Source organism: Pseudonaja textilis, chromosome Z, assembly GCF_049901715.1.
Source record: "Pseudonaja textilis isolate UNSWEBS1 chromosome Z, rPseTex1.2, whole genome shotgun sequence".
In the NCBI taxonomy this organism is placed as follows: domain Eukaryota; kingdom Metazoa; phylum Chordata; class Lepidosauria; order Squamata; family Elapidae; genus Pseudonaja; species Pseudonaja textilis.
The window spans coordinates 102,779,563-102,796,241 of record NC_142008.1 but is presented as its reverse complement, the minus strand read 5'-3'; the positions used below and the strand labels follow the sequence as shown (position 1 = coordinate 102,796,241).

Genomic DNA, 16,679 nt, shown 5'->3' with positions numbered 1-16,679 from the left:
CCTTTGGAAAAGGGAAAAAAGAAATTTAGTTTCTTTTCTATTTTCTCACTTTCCCAAGCAACAGGATAGGGCCTTATTTTATTTCAGTTATGCAATTAGGGAACCTTTGACATGGGAGTCCTTCTTACTGAAGATCAGCAAGCAGTGCACAGGATGTTAACTATGTAAACTGTGTTTGACAACATACAAGGCTTATAATTGACAGCCATGCAAATATACCCTTAAATTCTATCATTTAAATCTCATATAAAATCCTCCGATGATTTACTGGGACGTCCCAGGCCACAATTCTAAATCCATGCAGTACCAATCTTCTCCTGGGCCCAATTGTGTTCTACTTTCATTTCCCCAAATTATCAAGCATATTTGAAGCTAGCATCACAACTAACTTGATCTTCCTCCAGAAGCCAAAGAGCTAGCCTTACAACTCTGTGCCACGCATTCTAGAATTAACCTCCTCTATGTTCTGCTCCTTTGTGGTTTCTGTGGATACAACTATAAGTAGCTACACCAAACCAAGATAGGTCATAAGTAGGAAGTTTTTTCATTCGTGTTCTGTGAATACTGATCAGGACTACCATTGTTGGAGATTCATAGAGTCACATTCTTGGTTGCATCAGGTAAGTAAAGCCTGCCTACCTAAAGGTAATCTTAAGTGCAAAAAACCGATGAGAACCAGGAACTGCATGATGCTTTTAGTATTCAAAGACCTGCTCCCCACAGCAGCCCTTTAACAAAATGTGGAAATAATTTGCCCCACTATCTCAATATGCCTTTCTCTTGTTAGTATATGGATGGCCAAGTTTTCTTCTACTGAAGCTAACTGCAGGAAGTCCCTGTCCACTCACAAATGGTTGTGGTTATCTTGGCTGCCATAGCCATTACTTAAAAAGCTTTTTCATGGATGCTTGTTACTCCTAAAAGGAACCAGAGCATGAAATGCTCAAATTAGATCTTTGCTATTATCACCCATTCTTCTACAGATTTAACAAGGCCTGAGAAGGGGAGAGGGAAACCAGAGCTCCTGACAAGGCAATCAACTACTGTGCCTGATCAAACATATTTCTCAATTATACTATCCCACCGAGCTCTGCCTTAAACTGAATGTTTATTGGGCTTTTGTGAAGTTGTTTTGTAGCTGGGGGCAAGCAGGTAGGTGTCTGCATAGCTAGACTGTGGGTGTGCATGGAATCAAATTTCATATCTGCTCTGACATCCAGAGGAGGGAATGTCTTGTAGAGATCAGAAGTTAGTCACAAGAGGCAAGGATTCCTGCAGGTCATCAGTTTAATTTCTGGTTGATGTCACAGCGAGAATGGCTGGAAAATAGCGAAACTCCGCTGGACTTCGGAAATGCAGCCGGCAACTGCTTGCTGGGAGACTCTAGGGGGTTAAGCTGCCCTTGAAGGGTGGTGAAGAAAGGAGAGGAGCTTCATTGATCAGAAGGAAACTGTAATGTCCTTGTTGATCCAAAAAAAGCTCTCCCGAACGGCACAGGGACAACAGCCATTTTGGTCAGTCACAAGATGACAACCAGGACACTAAGATCTTGTGCTGGAGCGGTGCATGGACAGAGCAGTGAAACTGTGTGAGATAACTTCCAACTGTTACCTTAGAGATTTAACCCAAGTAAAAAGTTCCAAAAAATGATCTCCTGACGTAAAGAAAGCGGCGACTGGATTTATGGAGAAAGATTAAAGACTAAAAACTAAAGAGGAAGATTAAAGACCTAGAAGTAGAAGAAATACCTCAAGGATGATTTAAAACATAGAAAGTCTGGAAAAGCCAAATAACATTGTGAAAAGTGATTATTGGGAGAAATTGCTTTTCTAAACTTTATTTTTAACCCCCGATTGGATAACAATAAGCTGTTTTTGACTTTTACACTGTTAAACGCTAGAATTGGGAAGAGAGCCAGCTACTGGAGGAGGAAGATTACTGCAACGTGTAAAACTTAAAGAAAAGTGAGGGAAATAATTAACACCTAGAAGGCTACTTGACCTTGACTTTATCTTAGTAGGTGATTTGGATGCTGGGAAATATTCACTGAGCTTTTTGAAGATCTATAAGACAAATTAAACTAAACACTAATAACTTTATTGGAACTGTGCATTGAAAAGTAGAAACCTGGTGGGCAAAGCTGGATTTGGATTATTAACATCACGAGACAGGTCATCCTACAAAGCAAAAGAAGAAATATGACGGGGGGAGAGAAAAGATAAATAAGACTTTAAAATCTGGACAATTGCAAAGGTGTAAACTAGAAATTATAAAGACTGAAAACACACAAATCTATAGCGCTTAAAGGCTAGAAATTTAGGAGACTTGGAGGAATAATTTTGGGGTTGACCAAATTTTATTAACAATTTTTTTCTAGAATTTTTAGATATTGGGATACTGGAATATTAGAGTTATATTAACTTGGTACAAAATGGCCCAGCAGGAGACAACAAAGTTCTATGAGGAAATGTTAGAAATGGCGACAAAGAATTATAAGGAGTTGATGGGAATATTTAAAAATAAATAGAAGGCCCTCAACAAAACATGGGAAAAGATGAATGTAATACACAGAAGGCAGATGAGAAGTTAGAAGTGGTAGAGGAGACAAAGAAAAATAAACTACAAGAAGATAAAAATAAGTTACAAGCAAAGAAAAACACTGAAAAGACAGTAACAGTAAATATTTAAAAGCAAACAGATAATCCCTTAAGAGCTTACAACAGAATAGAGGAAAACAAAGGAAGATTTTCCAAAAATAATGAAAGGGTTATAGATGGATATACATAAGATGCAGCAGAAGAAAATGAAGAGTAAGGCAGAGGGATCAATTAGTCTGTGCAAAAATGCTAGAAAGATATATAGGATTCCAAGAGAAATATAAAAGAATCACCCAAAAATTAATAAATGAAATTCTAATAAGGCTAAGATGATGGATAGAGACCCAACACCTTGCAATATAGTAATTATATTAAAATCCAATAGAAATAAAAGTACAGTTTAAACTGGGAAAATAGTAGCACATATATAGATATATAATAGAATTTATTTTAATCATAAATATATTAAGATTAGGAGGTGGAAGACTAGGATTAGATATATCTAAATGTATTATGATTAACAGAGTGCAAAAATATACTGAAATATGTAGTTTTCAAGGACTATAAATACAGGGTACTTAGAGACATAACTGGGGACTGATTAAATCTTATTAATTGCTTTTATTGGTGTTTATAGGAAATTAAGATACTAAAACTGTGATGGAACTGAGATATATTTATATTATTGATGTTTACATATATTTTTGGAGAAAGTAATAAAAAATCAAAGAGAGAATAGTATTGTTTGAAGATAATGAGATGAATATAGAAGAACCCCAACAAACGGGAAAAATAAAGAAATAAGTACAAATGGGGAAACAGTATAATATATACTGATACATAAAAGATTATAATTATAATGAGCATATCAAAGTTAGAAATTAGAAGATAAAACTCTGTATATGTAATTGTATTATTACTGTCAGCATTGTATATGAAAAATATATTAACCCAGTCATTTCATTGTCCACAAAAAATGTTGGTTGTTAAAGGAAAACTACAAATAAAACATCTACAAAAAGAATCTTCAACAGCCACTAGTCAAAAACAGGCTGACTGGAACAGATAGGACAGTGCAAATTCTATGATCAAAATGAGACAGTCAAAACCTAGCCAGGTGGATAGCGAGCCAAGTCCTCAAAGATTGTAAAATGGGTGCGCTCTATTTTGAGCTTATCAGATTAGGTTTTGAGTGAGCCAGTTCCAAAGAGATTCATAATCCAAAATGCACTTTTATAGGACACAGTATTAGGGATATATGTGTAAGGCTTAAGACAGCTATTTTGTTCAGAATTCTCTTAAACCTACCCCGCCTCAACCCTCTGGGCCTCACCTAGTCAGGGGATTGCAAGTCGGGCACACATAACCCATAGGCTGCATTTTTCACCGTTGTTTTCTGTACACTGAAAACCAGGAAGTCAACAATGGCTGTTCTCCCTCGATTACCAGCCATCTAATCAATGCCTACCTCTAACCAACCAATCGGACATATAAGATGGGTGGGGAAAAAAAGTCAAGAATCATCATTTCCTTAGCTTTAAGGAATGTTTACATTTGTCATTATATCAAGTTCCACAGAAAGTAAAAGTTAGATGTTATCTTCTTATAACAATGTGCAAATGGGACTCTATTGCCTGAAGTGGGGGGAGATGGTTCCAGCTTCTGCATATGCTGTCGTTAACTTCTATGGCAGAGCAATAGCATTAGTAAGAAAAAGAATGCCTCCTGAACTGTTCGAAAGCTGCTCTTGTCTTTGCCTGCAGTGTTCATGCGGGCTAGGTAGCTTAATTGATTCTCTCAGTGTAATGCATCGATCCTTACTCATTTCTCCAAGCCACATCATTTGCCTTATCTGTTTCTTAGCTTATAAAACCACAGTGCTTCCAACCTCTTCCGAGTCAGAAACAGTCAAAGAATATTTTAAAGAAGAAAATTCTTAGTCTTCGTGTTTGGAGAAGAAGACTTTAAATGGTTAGGAGTGTTTTTACAGAGGATTTGATTATGCAGTCAGTTATAATATCCAATCCTGAAGACAGAACTTGAAACTACTTTATGGTGGAAATGTACCCTTTAGAATCAATAGAGATATTTACAACTTACTATAACCATCTAAGGAAGGAAATCACCCTGGATTTAAAATGAGATTAATGCATTCCCTCCCATCTGTCACACGATCTTAAAAAATATTAGCAGCTCTTTCATTCTGTAACCCCAAAGTAGCCTTGCTCCCACAAATCAAAGAGAGCCGCATTATTTTCTTTCAATAATCTTTATTTGCCTCCACCCTTTATCGCCCTCCTCCCCCAGCACTGCCTCCATTGCCCCCTCCTTGCCCGCCTGCATCAGGAGCTCCAGACATCATAAGAAAAAGTACGATAGGAATAATGTACATCCACTGTAGGAGAAAAAGAAATATATACATGTTATATTAAATATATATTATATTAGAAACATATGGCTTCGTTATGTGTAATAATCCATCTCACTCTTTTCCATCTTGGAAGCGACCATGGTTTCTCACAAAGCCCAATCTTCCCCCTTACCTGTACTCTCCAGGTTCTATTGTCGCTCTCATCCCCTCCCTGCATCCTATTGCTGCCCCTCCCTCAAATCCCAAACACAAGAAACCCTTCACCAGATTTACAGTTGAGTTTATCGGTGTGCAACCAAGGAGGAAGAAGTGTCTGTGTCTAGTATGAAGGAGAAAGGGCCTGCCACCAAAAAGGGGGTGTATTGTATCAGGAAATAAAAGATCCAGAGAGTAGCAAACTGAAAATTAAGGAGCATGCCCCTAAAAGGCACCCTGCTTACTCTGAATGTTCTCACCAATTAGCAGCAGAGGACGAGTCCAAGCTATCACAGAGCAAGGAAACATTAAAGTAACTTCAAGAAAGCCAGCTATTGAGCAACCTAATTTGCGGGGTTATTCTAATAATTCATTGATCAAAGGAGGAAAAAAAAAAGATAAATGCTACCCTCTGGACCAGTGAACACTAAGGTAACACCTGGGTGAGGCTGCAGCCACCTTACATATACACACTCCCCTCCCCAGTATCAAGACTGGCTCCAAAAGAAGCGTAGCCTTTTTATTCTCCGAGGTGACACAGGGCAGTAATGAAAGAGTTCGAGCTAAGCGGAGCCAAGCAAAGAAAACAGAAGTGAGTTGAGCCAGTTGCGGGATTACTTTTGCTCAGGGCCGTCGTCTCAACTTCTTAGGGAATGTTGCACAGATGGTCACTGGGAGAAGCAATACTCCACCCAGAACTGAATTCCACTGCAGGAATTGCGGATAAGAAATATCAGAGCAGAAAGCAGTCATTTCTCAGCAACAGTTGCCTGGCTAGATCCAGAAATGAGACAGCAGGCAGGCTGAGGAACTGAGAACATTGCGCTACAAGAGTGCAAAAAAGAACGGAGCCTCCTCTTTCTACCATCCCTTCCCCCATCCCCCCCACCCCACCCCCAAATATAACACTTACATATTTTGCAAAGAAGGACTTCTGCTCCTGTGGATTTTTGGCTTTCTGAGCCTGCTCTTGTTCCAAGCGTTCAATAAATGCTGCTGTTTCAGGGCTGGCAGTAGAAAGAGGAGGAAAAAAAAAACAACGATTAGTAACAAAACTAGAAAGCATCCCTCAGTACTCACAGGGGGCTGCAGAAGCCCAGACAGGCGTTAAAAAGGTAAATGGAATGTTTGGGCCCCAATGTATTTCAACAGTGTTTCCTGTGTAAAGAAGCATTAACACACCACAATCCACAAGTGTTCTGCTGTTTCTTTCACTAGAATAGCCAATGAAATAAGAAAGATATGTTGAAATTCACTGGATCCATCTTATAAAATTCCCCATTTTCAAAACTCTGCTCCCTTCCTTTCCCCTAACTGGAAACATGATTCTGTCCTTTCTTCTTCCTGCTCTCAGAATTTCCACTCACTCGAAAAGGCAGACCGGTGAATATCTCTGATGTTCAGTGCAAACCTAAACCTGTATAGAAATAAACTTAACAGACTTCAACAAAACCTACCTTTCCAATTTGCATGTTTAAAATCAGAGACAAGTCTCTAGATTCACTCTTCTCTGCAAATAAATCACCTAGAAATCTTTCTGCCAATCTGTCCAGATGAGATCCTTGCCTTTTAGCCAAGCTTCTTCATCCCATTTTGGTGAAGAAGACTGGTCACTTTCCTTATATTCCATTGAGGAATCCTGCTCTTAATTCAATCTCTACTTCCCAGAAATCTTTTATAATCTAACTTTAGATTCCTTCTACTAGGTATCCAGGTTATCTGACCTTCTAGTTAGAAACCATTTGCTCCATCTTTCAAATTCTTAAAATAATCAAATGAAGGAAACCAAGTCAAACTTTCTATATTCCCAGGGAGCAATCATGTCCTAAATAAAAGCTATTTAGTAGCGTATCTCCCTTCCAAAATCCCTGGTGGTTCCATTCATGATTAAAAGCCACACTTATGGCAGATTTGCCCAATCTCATTTTAAACTAGCTGCTGTTAATACATCTTGCAGCAGCTAGTTCCACAGATTAGCAGAAGCCCTGCATTCTCACCCGATTAGTCAAAAAAATACTCACACAGCTGCTGGTATGGGCTGCTGGAGGAGAATGGTAGTATTGAAGAGTTCCAGATCCACATCTTCCACTTCAGCTCCATGGCAAGAGCTAGGAACAGCAACAGCAGAGAGGCCAATTATGTTGCCAGCTATGTCTGTGTGTACTATCAGCCTATCTGACAGGTGAGACTCAACCAATGAGCACTGCAAGGAAAGGAAGACACATCGATATTGTCTCTCTGCCTGTTTTAGCATTTCCAACTCAGTGCACATAAGCTGTTGCGCATGCTACTGCAAAAGCTCAGTCCTGTAAAGTTAACAAGGAAGTTACTGGGATAATGAATGAATGGGGCCACGCAAGCACTTCAGGGGTGACTTTTTCTTGAATTTGGCCTTCCTATCTTTCACATCAGCCTGTGTTTCAATAACAGCACATATGACATCTCCAGCAAAAAAAAAAAAAAAATCCCAGGCCACAACTTCTCAGGCAAAGAGTTTAATCTCAGAACCTGAGATTCTGCAGTGCTGCTTTCCCTCTCAGGAGGCACCAGTGTTGGACCAGATAGAAAGGTGTTTTAAACGAAGAATACAATGCTTATTCTTATATTTATATCTTGATATTCCTTTAAGTAAAACTAGTAATTTCTTAAGCCTTATTTCTGCAAACCTGCACTGCCAAAATGTTTTTTTTTCATATTTGTGGAAAAAACCCACAAAAAACCCCACAATTCTCACACTAAAAAGGTCAAACATTTAACTTTGGCCATTCTTGTAATATCACTGAATTACTACTTATCTCTCCTTTGGCCTCAAAGCTGGCTTTCTTTCTGAAAAGTGCACTCTCAGACTGCCAAAAAACAAACAAACAAACCTTGACTGTGATCCAAGTACACAAGATATGAGGAAGACAGAGTGACTGGCTCAGAACCTGAATCTCCCCAGTCACAATCCACCATCATACTGTCTTCCTATCAATCAGCATATAGTTGATCTTAGCTGGCAAAAAAATAAGGTCTAGTTTTTATTATTTAGAAATCTCTAGGGACAGGGAAGAAAATAAAATCTCAGAAGGCAGTGGAATACTATTTCTGCATTGCTGCCAAATAAAGATGCACGATTTTGCCAACGTATCCCCAGAAATTAAGCTAAAATCAATTGGAAGGGGGTTATTCTATTATCTCTTCCCTCAATAATCTCAGAACAGCCTCATCAGGATTAGGAAGATGATTTCCTGATTAATACAGGATGTGACACAGGAGACTACTTAGGGCGGGGAATCCAACTCCCAAGACCATGCTTTGTTACTTATCCCTCTCAAACAACCAAGAAAAAAAGAGCAGTTTCCTCTTCCTACCTTTGGAGATATTGCATCTGGATATCTTACTAGAGTCAAGCTCAACTCACAAGAGTGTGTAGGAATCAAAAAAAATTTTTAGCTGCTTTCAGTCTAGTAATGTGCAAGTGTCTCAGTAAGATACCGTTTGAACCTGTTGCAAAGGTACTTTCTTGGTATTCTGGGTCCAAAATAGTTAGAATAGCATATTTGGGGCTTGGCACATTCTATGCTGGAGCATTTTCCATGCCTCTGTTCAGGCAAGTGTCCTGTATGGTACAAGAATTCCACAGCAGTGAAGACACTTACCGCTCTAACAAAAGTGGTGACATACTCAACAGCTTTCTCTTCAATGCTCCCCAGGGGCTGTCGTGGGATTCTTAAACGGTACAGTCCACCCCCAGTAGCTACCTCCTGAGTTTGTCAAAAAAAGAGGACACAGTCATTGAAAGCAGAAACTCACTACCTCATCCTATTTGAAGGAGATAGAAATTACACTTTGGTGATCTCAAAATAGCATTAGTCTTTCATGCAGGAAAGCAATCAAATACAAGACCCTTATGTGCTGCTCAAAGTATATCAAATAAATCTTTCATCCTTTCAGAAAGAAGCTATTTCTCTTCCAAAGTGCCCCCATTCTAATATGTTTTTTCTTTAAAAAAGTAAAATAAAGCTTCTCTCCCTTGGCTTCCCCGCTCACCCTAAGTTTGTTGCGCTCATCTTCAGTTAACTGCTTCTGGGTCAGGGAGAGACTAGGTTCAGGACCCACATTCCACAGGATTGTACCCCGTTTTTTGAAATGAATACTATCATCTTCAGGAAAAAGAAACACAAGTTAGTCTTAAAGAGTCCTAATCTTATTACTCTTAGATAAATGACCTTTAGCCACTTTTAGGAGTTGGTGTCTCTCCAAAGTCCTCCCCTATTTTTTAGATTGCCAAGAATTGCCAATGCAATTCTTTTCCTCTTTAGCATATACAGAATGTGTTAATACAATAAGAACAGAAATGAGCATCCCATGGGCCCCAACCTGCTCAAAGGTGGGTGTGGGTTTTTTTTTTTTTGTTTGCTGCCTATCAATTAACACACAAGGTTAAATTTCCACAAGAATTTCCACATGAATGTATAGATTTTTAAGATATTTAAAGCATCTATTTTGCTCTTTAAGGACATTCTAAGAAGGAAAACCCAGGATCTATTTTCTAAGTTTCACAGGATTTTCGCATGTGTCTTAATCCTTCCCAATGTAAATTAACAATGACAACCCTCAGTTTAGGAATAATTTGAAGGTAGTAAACCAGGCCTAGGAGAGGTACTTACTACTCAAAGACTGCCTACCTCTGCATATTTGAAATGGAGAAGTCTATGGTTCCAAGGTTCCCACAGTGTCTTAATATATATATATTTGTATGCATAAATGCCCTATGAAAAGTGGAAACTAATGTGACTATGAAATGGGCCTAATTACTACTACTTACCAATAGTGTGGGCAAATTGTCCAGTTCAATCTTGACCATGCTCACAAAATACTCACCCAACTCAAATGAATGCTCCAGCTGCAGATTCAATCCACAAGTTTCAGAATCTCGGGCTTCACCAGACTGAAAGCAACAGAAGTAGATCATGAATGTTACAAAGCTCCTATAAATTGTTCCAAGATTCAGTGACCCAAATTCTGCCCTATGTGTGCTAATGTTCCATCCCACATAATAGTAAAACTTTTCTGCCCATAATTTAAAATAGTATTTTAAGTTTTGGTAATTGTACTGCCACCACCTGTAAAGAGACCAGATTTATAGCATTAAATATGACCAACAAAACTACGATGCATTCCAGTCTACGATATTTATTATGGAACAAGTTTTTATAACTAGAACCTATATAATCAAATAAGTTAGACTAGGCACAGGCAAAATTAGAAATGACTCAAATTCACATAGTCTTTTGACTGAATTGTTGCATAAAATATCTCTCAATATTTTGAGAAGCTCCTTTTTGTTACCCAAAACTGTGAAATTGTTAAAAGAATACAAGGAAATAATGCATGTGTAGGAGGACATAGTTTTTCAAGCAGATAAGGAAGTTTCCAGTTCAACTAGTGAATTAGCTGACAAATTCTCCAGATGGAAATCCTGGAGAATTGTCTCAGGTTATTGGCTATAACTCTGAGCTAGATATTATGTGCCATCAAGATTGGTTATCCATAGATATCCTCAATCCTTAGCGTGGTCTTTCAGATCTCCCAATGCTAAGCTGGATATATCAACAATGATTTAGAATAAGGCAGCTATCCATCAACTTCTAAATCCCAGGAAACCTTAATTAAAATGTTTTAAGATCATAGAGACTCAGGATTCAGTCCATCCATAGTTATGAAAATTCAGTGATAATTTTGGGCTTGTCATTCTCTCAGTTCAACCTGGCCTCACAGTGGTGGTTGTAGGGGTAAAATGAAGATCCCCATCTTGAGCTCTCAAAGAAAGCCACTGTACATACAATAAGTGTGTCCATTATTTTATGCCCAGATGGCATTTAAGTCCCAGCCTCTTTAGTTATCTCTTACACAATTGCTAAGCTACTTCCTTCCCCAAATCAGAATACATTGATGAATCCTGATTTAGTCCTAAAGTTATTACTCAGTTTATGAATGCTAATGGCAGAGCTCATGAAGCTGTGTCTATTAAATGAAAACACAGCCACAAAGAACGTTTTGTGAAGATCATATATACATTTCAACTCTCATAACTCCAGATCCCAATCCATTTAATGAAACTGCATGTTAGGAGATTCAAGACAGGCATCACTAAGTTTAACTATGGAACTCACTGCCACAAGATGCAAATCGACCCACAAGCTGAAATAGTACTGGTGGAGGGGGGGGAACTATTTGCAACCATTAATTATGGTTAAATGAAGCATCCAGACTAAGAAGCAGCATTCCTATGAGCATTTTTTTTACAATTCCTTAAGCATTTATGAAAATACCAGTTTGGCGTTTGGTCCGGTCTAGCAAGGCTTATATCCTGGATATAAAAGAGCTTGTCAGCTCTGCACTCAACCATGTTATCGTGGGACTTACCTTGACACCTGCCTCTCCCCGGCAGGCGGCAGAGGCCCGGACAAGAACCTGCGGCGAGGAGGAAAGGAGGGTGAGGACAAGGAAGAGGCAGACGCACGGCAGTCGTTCGAAGGCCGCCATAGCGCCCTCCATGGATCACGTGATTTGAAGAAAAGAGAGGGGGAGAGAGGGGGGGGAAGAGCAACCGCAAAGCATTATGGGGCTGAAGTGCCGCGTTCAAGAGCCGAGCGAAAACCAATCACCGGCGTCTTGCGGTGTAGTCGCTCTCCGCTCGCGTCGCACGTGGTGGTGGCTTGTCTCGCAGCTGCAATCGCGGAGAAGAAATGATGACGTAGGGGGCCGAACTCGAGTGATGGGGAAGAAATTGCACAAGAAAATATGGTGCCGAATGAATTTGCTTGCGCCTCATTCTTTAGTCTCTTACAGAACGGTCGACCATTGTCTCCTCAATTTTTGAAGGCGATGAAAGGATGAAATGACAATCTGCAGTTTTTCTAGATCTAAGTCAGAAAAAGAGAAGATTATCTTGGATGACCTGTCATCCTTAGCATAATGGATGCTACAACTATTGCAAAAGGAAGTAAAATATAATGGATGCCCCCAAGTAGAGCATCGTTTGTATCAAGAGATGGGGACCGAACGAATTGCTGTATCTCTGCTTTTTTATATCCTCACTTTTCTTTAGCTGTGCTAGAGTCTCCTGCTGTGTTCCCTTAGTAAATAGAATAGCCATCAAAATAAATTTTGTACTGTTTGCAATCCTGTGTGCGTGCAAGAAAAAAACAAGTTATCTATCCCACTTCCTAAGCAATGGTGGCAGCTGCTCTTCGTTATAACGCTGTTCAACTATTTACAAAGTGTACACTACTATTACTGTTAATCTTCTCACCACTCTTTAACACCTATCCCCTCCCACTTGACTGTTTCCTAGTATGATTTGATTGATGATTGTACCCTATAACTATCATTAAGTGTTGTACGTCATGATTCTTAACAAATGTACCTTTTCTTTATGTATACTGAGAGTATTTACACCAAGACAAATTCCTTGTGTGTCCAAACACACTTGGCCAATAAAGTATTCTATATAGTCACAAAACAGTCTGGTTATGCTGAGATATTGGAGATTGGTTGAAAGTCTCCAGTTTAGCAAGAATCCAAAGTTTTAACTTGATATAAGAAATATTCTGGTTGTGATGACTTTTCCCACATTTGTAATTCATACAAAGATGCCTTCCCCCACCGCTCCCTTTTTTCAAGAGGAGAATTCAACAAAAAAAAAACCAATGTTTTTAGGGAATTGCATCATTAATTTTTTTGCTTTGTTTTACTGTCACTGCTGCTCAAATATAACTGGAAAAGAGTCAAATTCAATTTTTCTTCCCTTAGAATATGGAATTAATTATTTAATTGAGAGGTTGCCAAGTATTCAATCTTTTCCCCTAGGCTCTGCATTCAAGTTATTGTTTGCTGTATCTTGTATTGACAAAACTGCACTGTAACATGAACAAAGGTTGAGGTGAATTTAAGAAACAAGTCAAAGTTGTCCTGTTGTGACCTAGATCAAATCAAGCTATGGCTGAATTCAAACAATATCCCAAGGTACAACTAAGGGTCCTTCATGCTTTCTGAGCTGGATTGTTTATTTGTTTTTCCCTTTACTAAAAGCAGAGGTGTCAAACTCAATTTCATTAAGGGTCACATCAGGGTTGTGTTTCACCTTGGGAGTCAGGGGCGCATGATCAGGGGGGCCATGGCCAGCTTGACATCACTTGTGTCGGGGGTGCCTATGGTGGCCTGAGTGCTCTGCCAGCAAAAATGGGCTCGCAATCTCTGTTTTCGGCTACAACAGCCTGCAGCCCTCTGCCAGCGAAAATGGAGCTTGTATGGGCCACACATGCCCCCTGGGCCCCATTTTCAACCATGATGGCCTCCTGCAGTCCTCTGCCAATGAAAATGGAGCTCAGTTTTTGCTGGCAGAGGCCTGCAGGAAGCTGTTGCAGCAGAAAACAGGCCTTGGGAGAGCCGCGTGCAACCCTCCCTAGCTCCCATTTTTGCTGGTAGAGACACCGTGGGCTGGTTCTTCGCTGTTTCTGGGGCAGCCCCATAGGCCAGATCTAAGCACTCTGTGGACTGAATCCGGACCTGGGCATTGTGTTTGATAGCCCTGACCCAGAGCCATAGTGGTGCAGTGGTTAGAATGCAGTATTGCAGGGTAATTCTACTGATCATTGACTGCCAGCATTTTGGCAGTTTGAGTCTCATTGGCTCAAGATTGCCTCAGCCTTCCATCCTTCCAAAGTTGTTAAAATGAAGACCCAGATTGTTTGAGGCAGTATGCTGATTCTGTAACCATTTAGAGAAGGCTATAAAGCACTGTGAAGCAATATATAAGTGCTATTGCTAATCCTGCAGAATAAGTGAAAGGTGGGGTTTGCGCTCAATTAGTATTCCAGTGTCAGTGTTAGCGGGAGTGATCTTGGAGGTTCTTTGGTTGGGCGATTTACTGTTGGCTTGTTTGGCAATTCCTTGATTGGGGTGTTTACTTCTTGATTGTTAGTCTGATGTTAATGTTAATCTATGCTCATCAGATTGTTGATTGCTAGGGGGGAGATGTTTTGATCTTTTTGTTCCCTTTTTGGCTTGTTGAGTGTCTTTTGCACAATATATAGATGTTGTTTAATGTCTATGTGTCTAATGGTGGCCAAATTGTTAGAATTAGTCTAGCATTTTGGACTTGGTTTGGTTGAAGATGATCAGTTTCCCAGCTGAAATCATAATTAAATCTGTCTAAAAAATTGTGAAATTAGAATTTTCATCATGCCTCCTGACTGCTAGTTGGTATTCCTGGATGTGTTCTGCAGTGATAGGATTCAAAATGTTTTACTACCAGTTCTGTGTGCGTGACATAGCTTGGTGGGTGTGGCTTGGTGGGCGTGGCAGAGGAAAGATACTGCAAAACCTTTATTCCCACCCACTCCAGGGGAAGGATATAGGAAAATCTCCATTCCCTCTCCACTCCTGGGGAAAGGTTACCACCAGTTCTCTGAACCACTCAGAATTTCCGCTACCGGTTCTCCAGAACTGGTCAGAATCTGCTGAATACCACCTCTGGTGTTCAGCTAATCTTCCATCTGTTGGTCCTATGTAGTGGCTGTTGCAGTCTTCATACAATATGCTATAGATCAGTGGTTCTTAACCTTTTTGAAAGAATTGCCCCCTTGAGCCATTCATCATCATCGCCCCCCTCTCCCCCAACATAACCTCTCAATCACAACACAGGGAAATAATTCTTCAATTTATGCAAACATGTTTTTTTGTTTTCTTTAAAATTGTCATCAGGACATATCAATGCAAATAATTTATTTCCAGTCTTTTCCCCATATCTCAACTGTGTGAAAAATTCTGATGCCACCCATCACTTTACTCCCAAACTTTGTGATACAAGTATTTCACTTTATCTTATTTATTTAAGACACTTAAATGGAATGACCACTGAAAATAAAATTCAATTGCAAAAAAATGAAATCCCCCCCCCCAAAACAGTAACATTTAATGATTTAATTACAAGTGAATGTTAAGATGCAAAAAGACATATGTAAAGGGCATAAGAACAAATGGCAATGTAGGAACTAAGAATTTCAAGACGAAAACTCTGAAACTAAATTAAGATTCGAGGAAAATATATATTCATGCACGCTGTAAAAAGGGTTAAAAGGACATAAAGAAAATTTTTACAGAATATTTTAAAACACAGTTCAATCCACTAATAGTGAGCGATCTGATGTTTTTGTACGACAGGTATACAGCTGTTCACTGTACGAAAAAAGTCTCAAAAGTGTCCCCAAAACTTCTCGCTCCATCGCCCCCATATCACCACCCTTCGATTCCTTCACCCCCACGTTGCCCCTTTTCGTTCCATTGCCCCCTGAAAAATGAAATCGCCCCCTGGGGGGGGCGATATCGCCCAGGTTAAGAACCACTGCTATAGATCAATGGTGGAATTCAAATTTTTTTATTACCGGTTCTGTGGGTGTGGCTTTGTGGGCATAGCAGGGGAAGGACACGGTAAAATCTCCAGTCAGAGGTGGGATTTGCCGGTTCTCTGAACTGCTTAAAATTTCTGCTACCAGTTCTCCAGAACTGGTCAGAACCTGCTGAATACTACTTCTGCTATAGATGGTTCCTGTTTTTATTTCTGGGGGTTGCTAGGCCTCTTCGTTTACTTAGGATATTTTGGGGCACTTTAGCTGATTTGTGTGCTACGCTGATTCCCTGTGTTTGTAATAATAGACTGTTGGTGGTTTCTGAGATGTTTTTGATGCATGGCAATGTTATTCTTTTTATAGCTTATGTTATTTGTGCTATATTGAGTTGAATGGTCAGGCACTTTCTAATAAAGCTGCATAACAAGTAAACAGTAAACAGTCCAACCATAGAATCTCCAAGACCATTCCCACCAAACCACTAGAGCAAATTCCAGTTCTTATTAACACTGATGAAGCTACCTAGTTTGGGTAATGAAATGTCTGCAAGGGAACAACCAATCTCAGAGAGCACCAAGAATTCCTTTGAGCTACAAATATTCTCTTTTTTGGTAAAATATAAACAAATAAAATGCAATTTAAATTACCACAGTGTATGAATTTAGTCTTTTTGTCTCTAGGCTTTAGATGAGCAACTTGTTGCCCCAGCCTAATTTAAAAATTGTTATGTAAGAGATGACTTCAGGTCTCTTGTAAGTTCTATCTCTAAGCTATTACTTAAAGAGGAAAAACAATGAGAATGAAGAAATGGGAAATGCCTGGAAGGTAACTTCTGTGCCCACTTCATTGCTTGCCTTACCACCAGCCCTCCAATAGATGATCACAAGAGAATGTGGCATTAATGCAAAATAGTTGCCAGTTGCGATTGAGTCCAATCTTTTCAAGACTGACTGACAATTGTTCTCTCCAGCAATTGGAAAGAACCCAAAAATTACTTCTTGTCAAATCTAATTGTTAAACAGAAGATGGTGGGGATTGCACTGAGGAATTTGTAAATGCAAACATGCTTTTTTCAGGGCCAGACCTTTTTTTTTTTAAAGGGAAATGAGATAGCTATTT

At 39.4% G+C, this 16,679-nt stretch overlaps 1 protein-coding gene across 2 annotated transcripts; it reads right to left on the bottom strand.

Annotated features, from left to right (window-relative positions):
• Positions 1-4,850: 4,850 nt before the first annotated feature.
• On the bottom strand, positions 4,851-11,743 carry EMC10 (ER membrane protein complex subunit 10). 2 transcript variants are annotated; one of them, XM_026710825.2, is made up of 7 exons: positions 11,575-11,738; positions 10,030-10,096; positions 9,196-9,308; positions 8,805-8,909; positions 7,185-7,366; positions 6,077-6,170; positions 4,851-4,992 (listed from the first exon to the last, which is right to left on the bottom strand). In XM_026710825.2, the coding sequence occupies exons 1-7, from the start codon at positions 11,704-11,706 to the stop codon at positions 4,885-4,887; spliced, it is 801 nt and encodes a 266-aa protein (XP_026566610.1). In that variant the 5' UTR covers positions 11,707-11,738; the 3' UTR covers positions 4,851-4,884. The 2 variants fall into 2 exon arrangements, with proteins under 2 accessions (XP_026566610.1, XP_087773117.1); XM_087916991.1 differs by lacking the exon at positions 8,805-8,909 and having other exon boundaries at positions 11,575-11,743.
• Between the last annotated feature and the right edge of the window lie 4,936 nt (positions 11,744-16,679).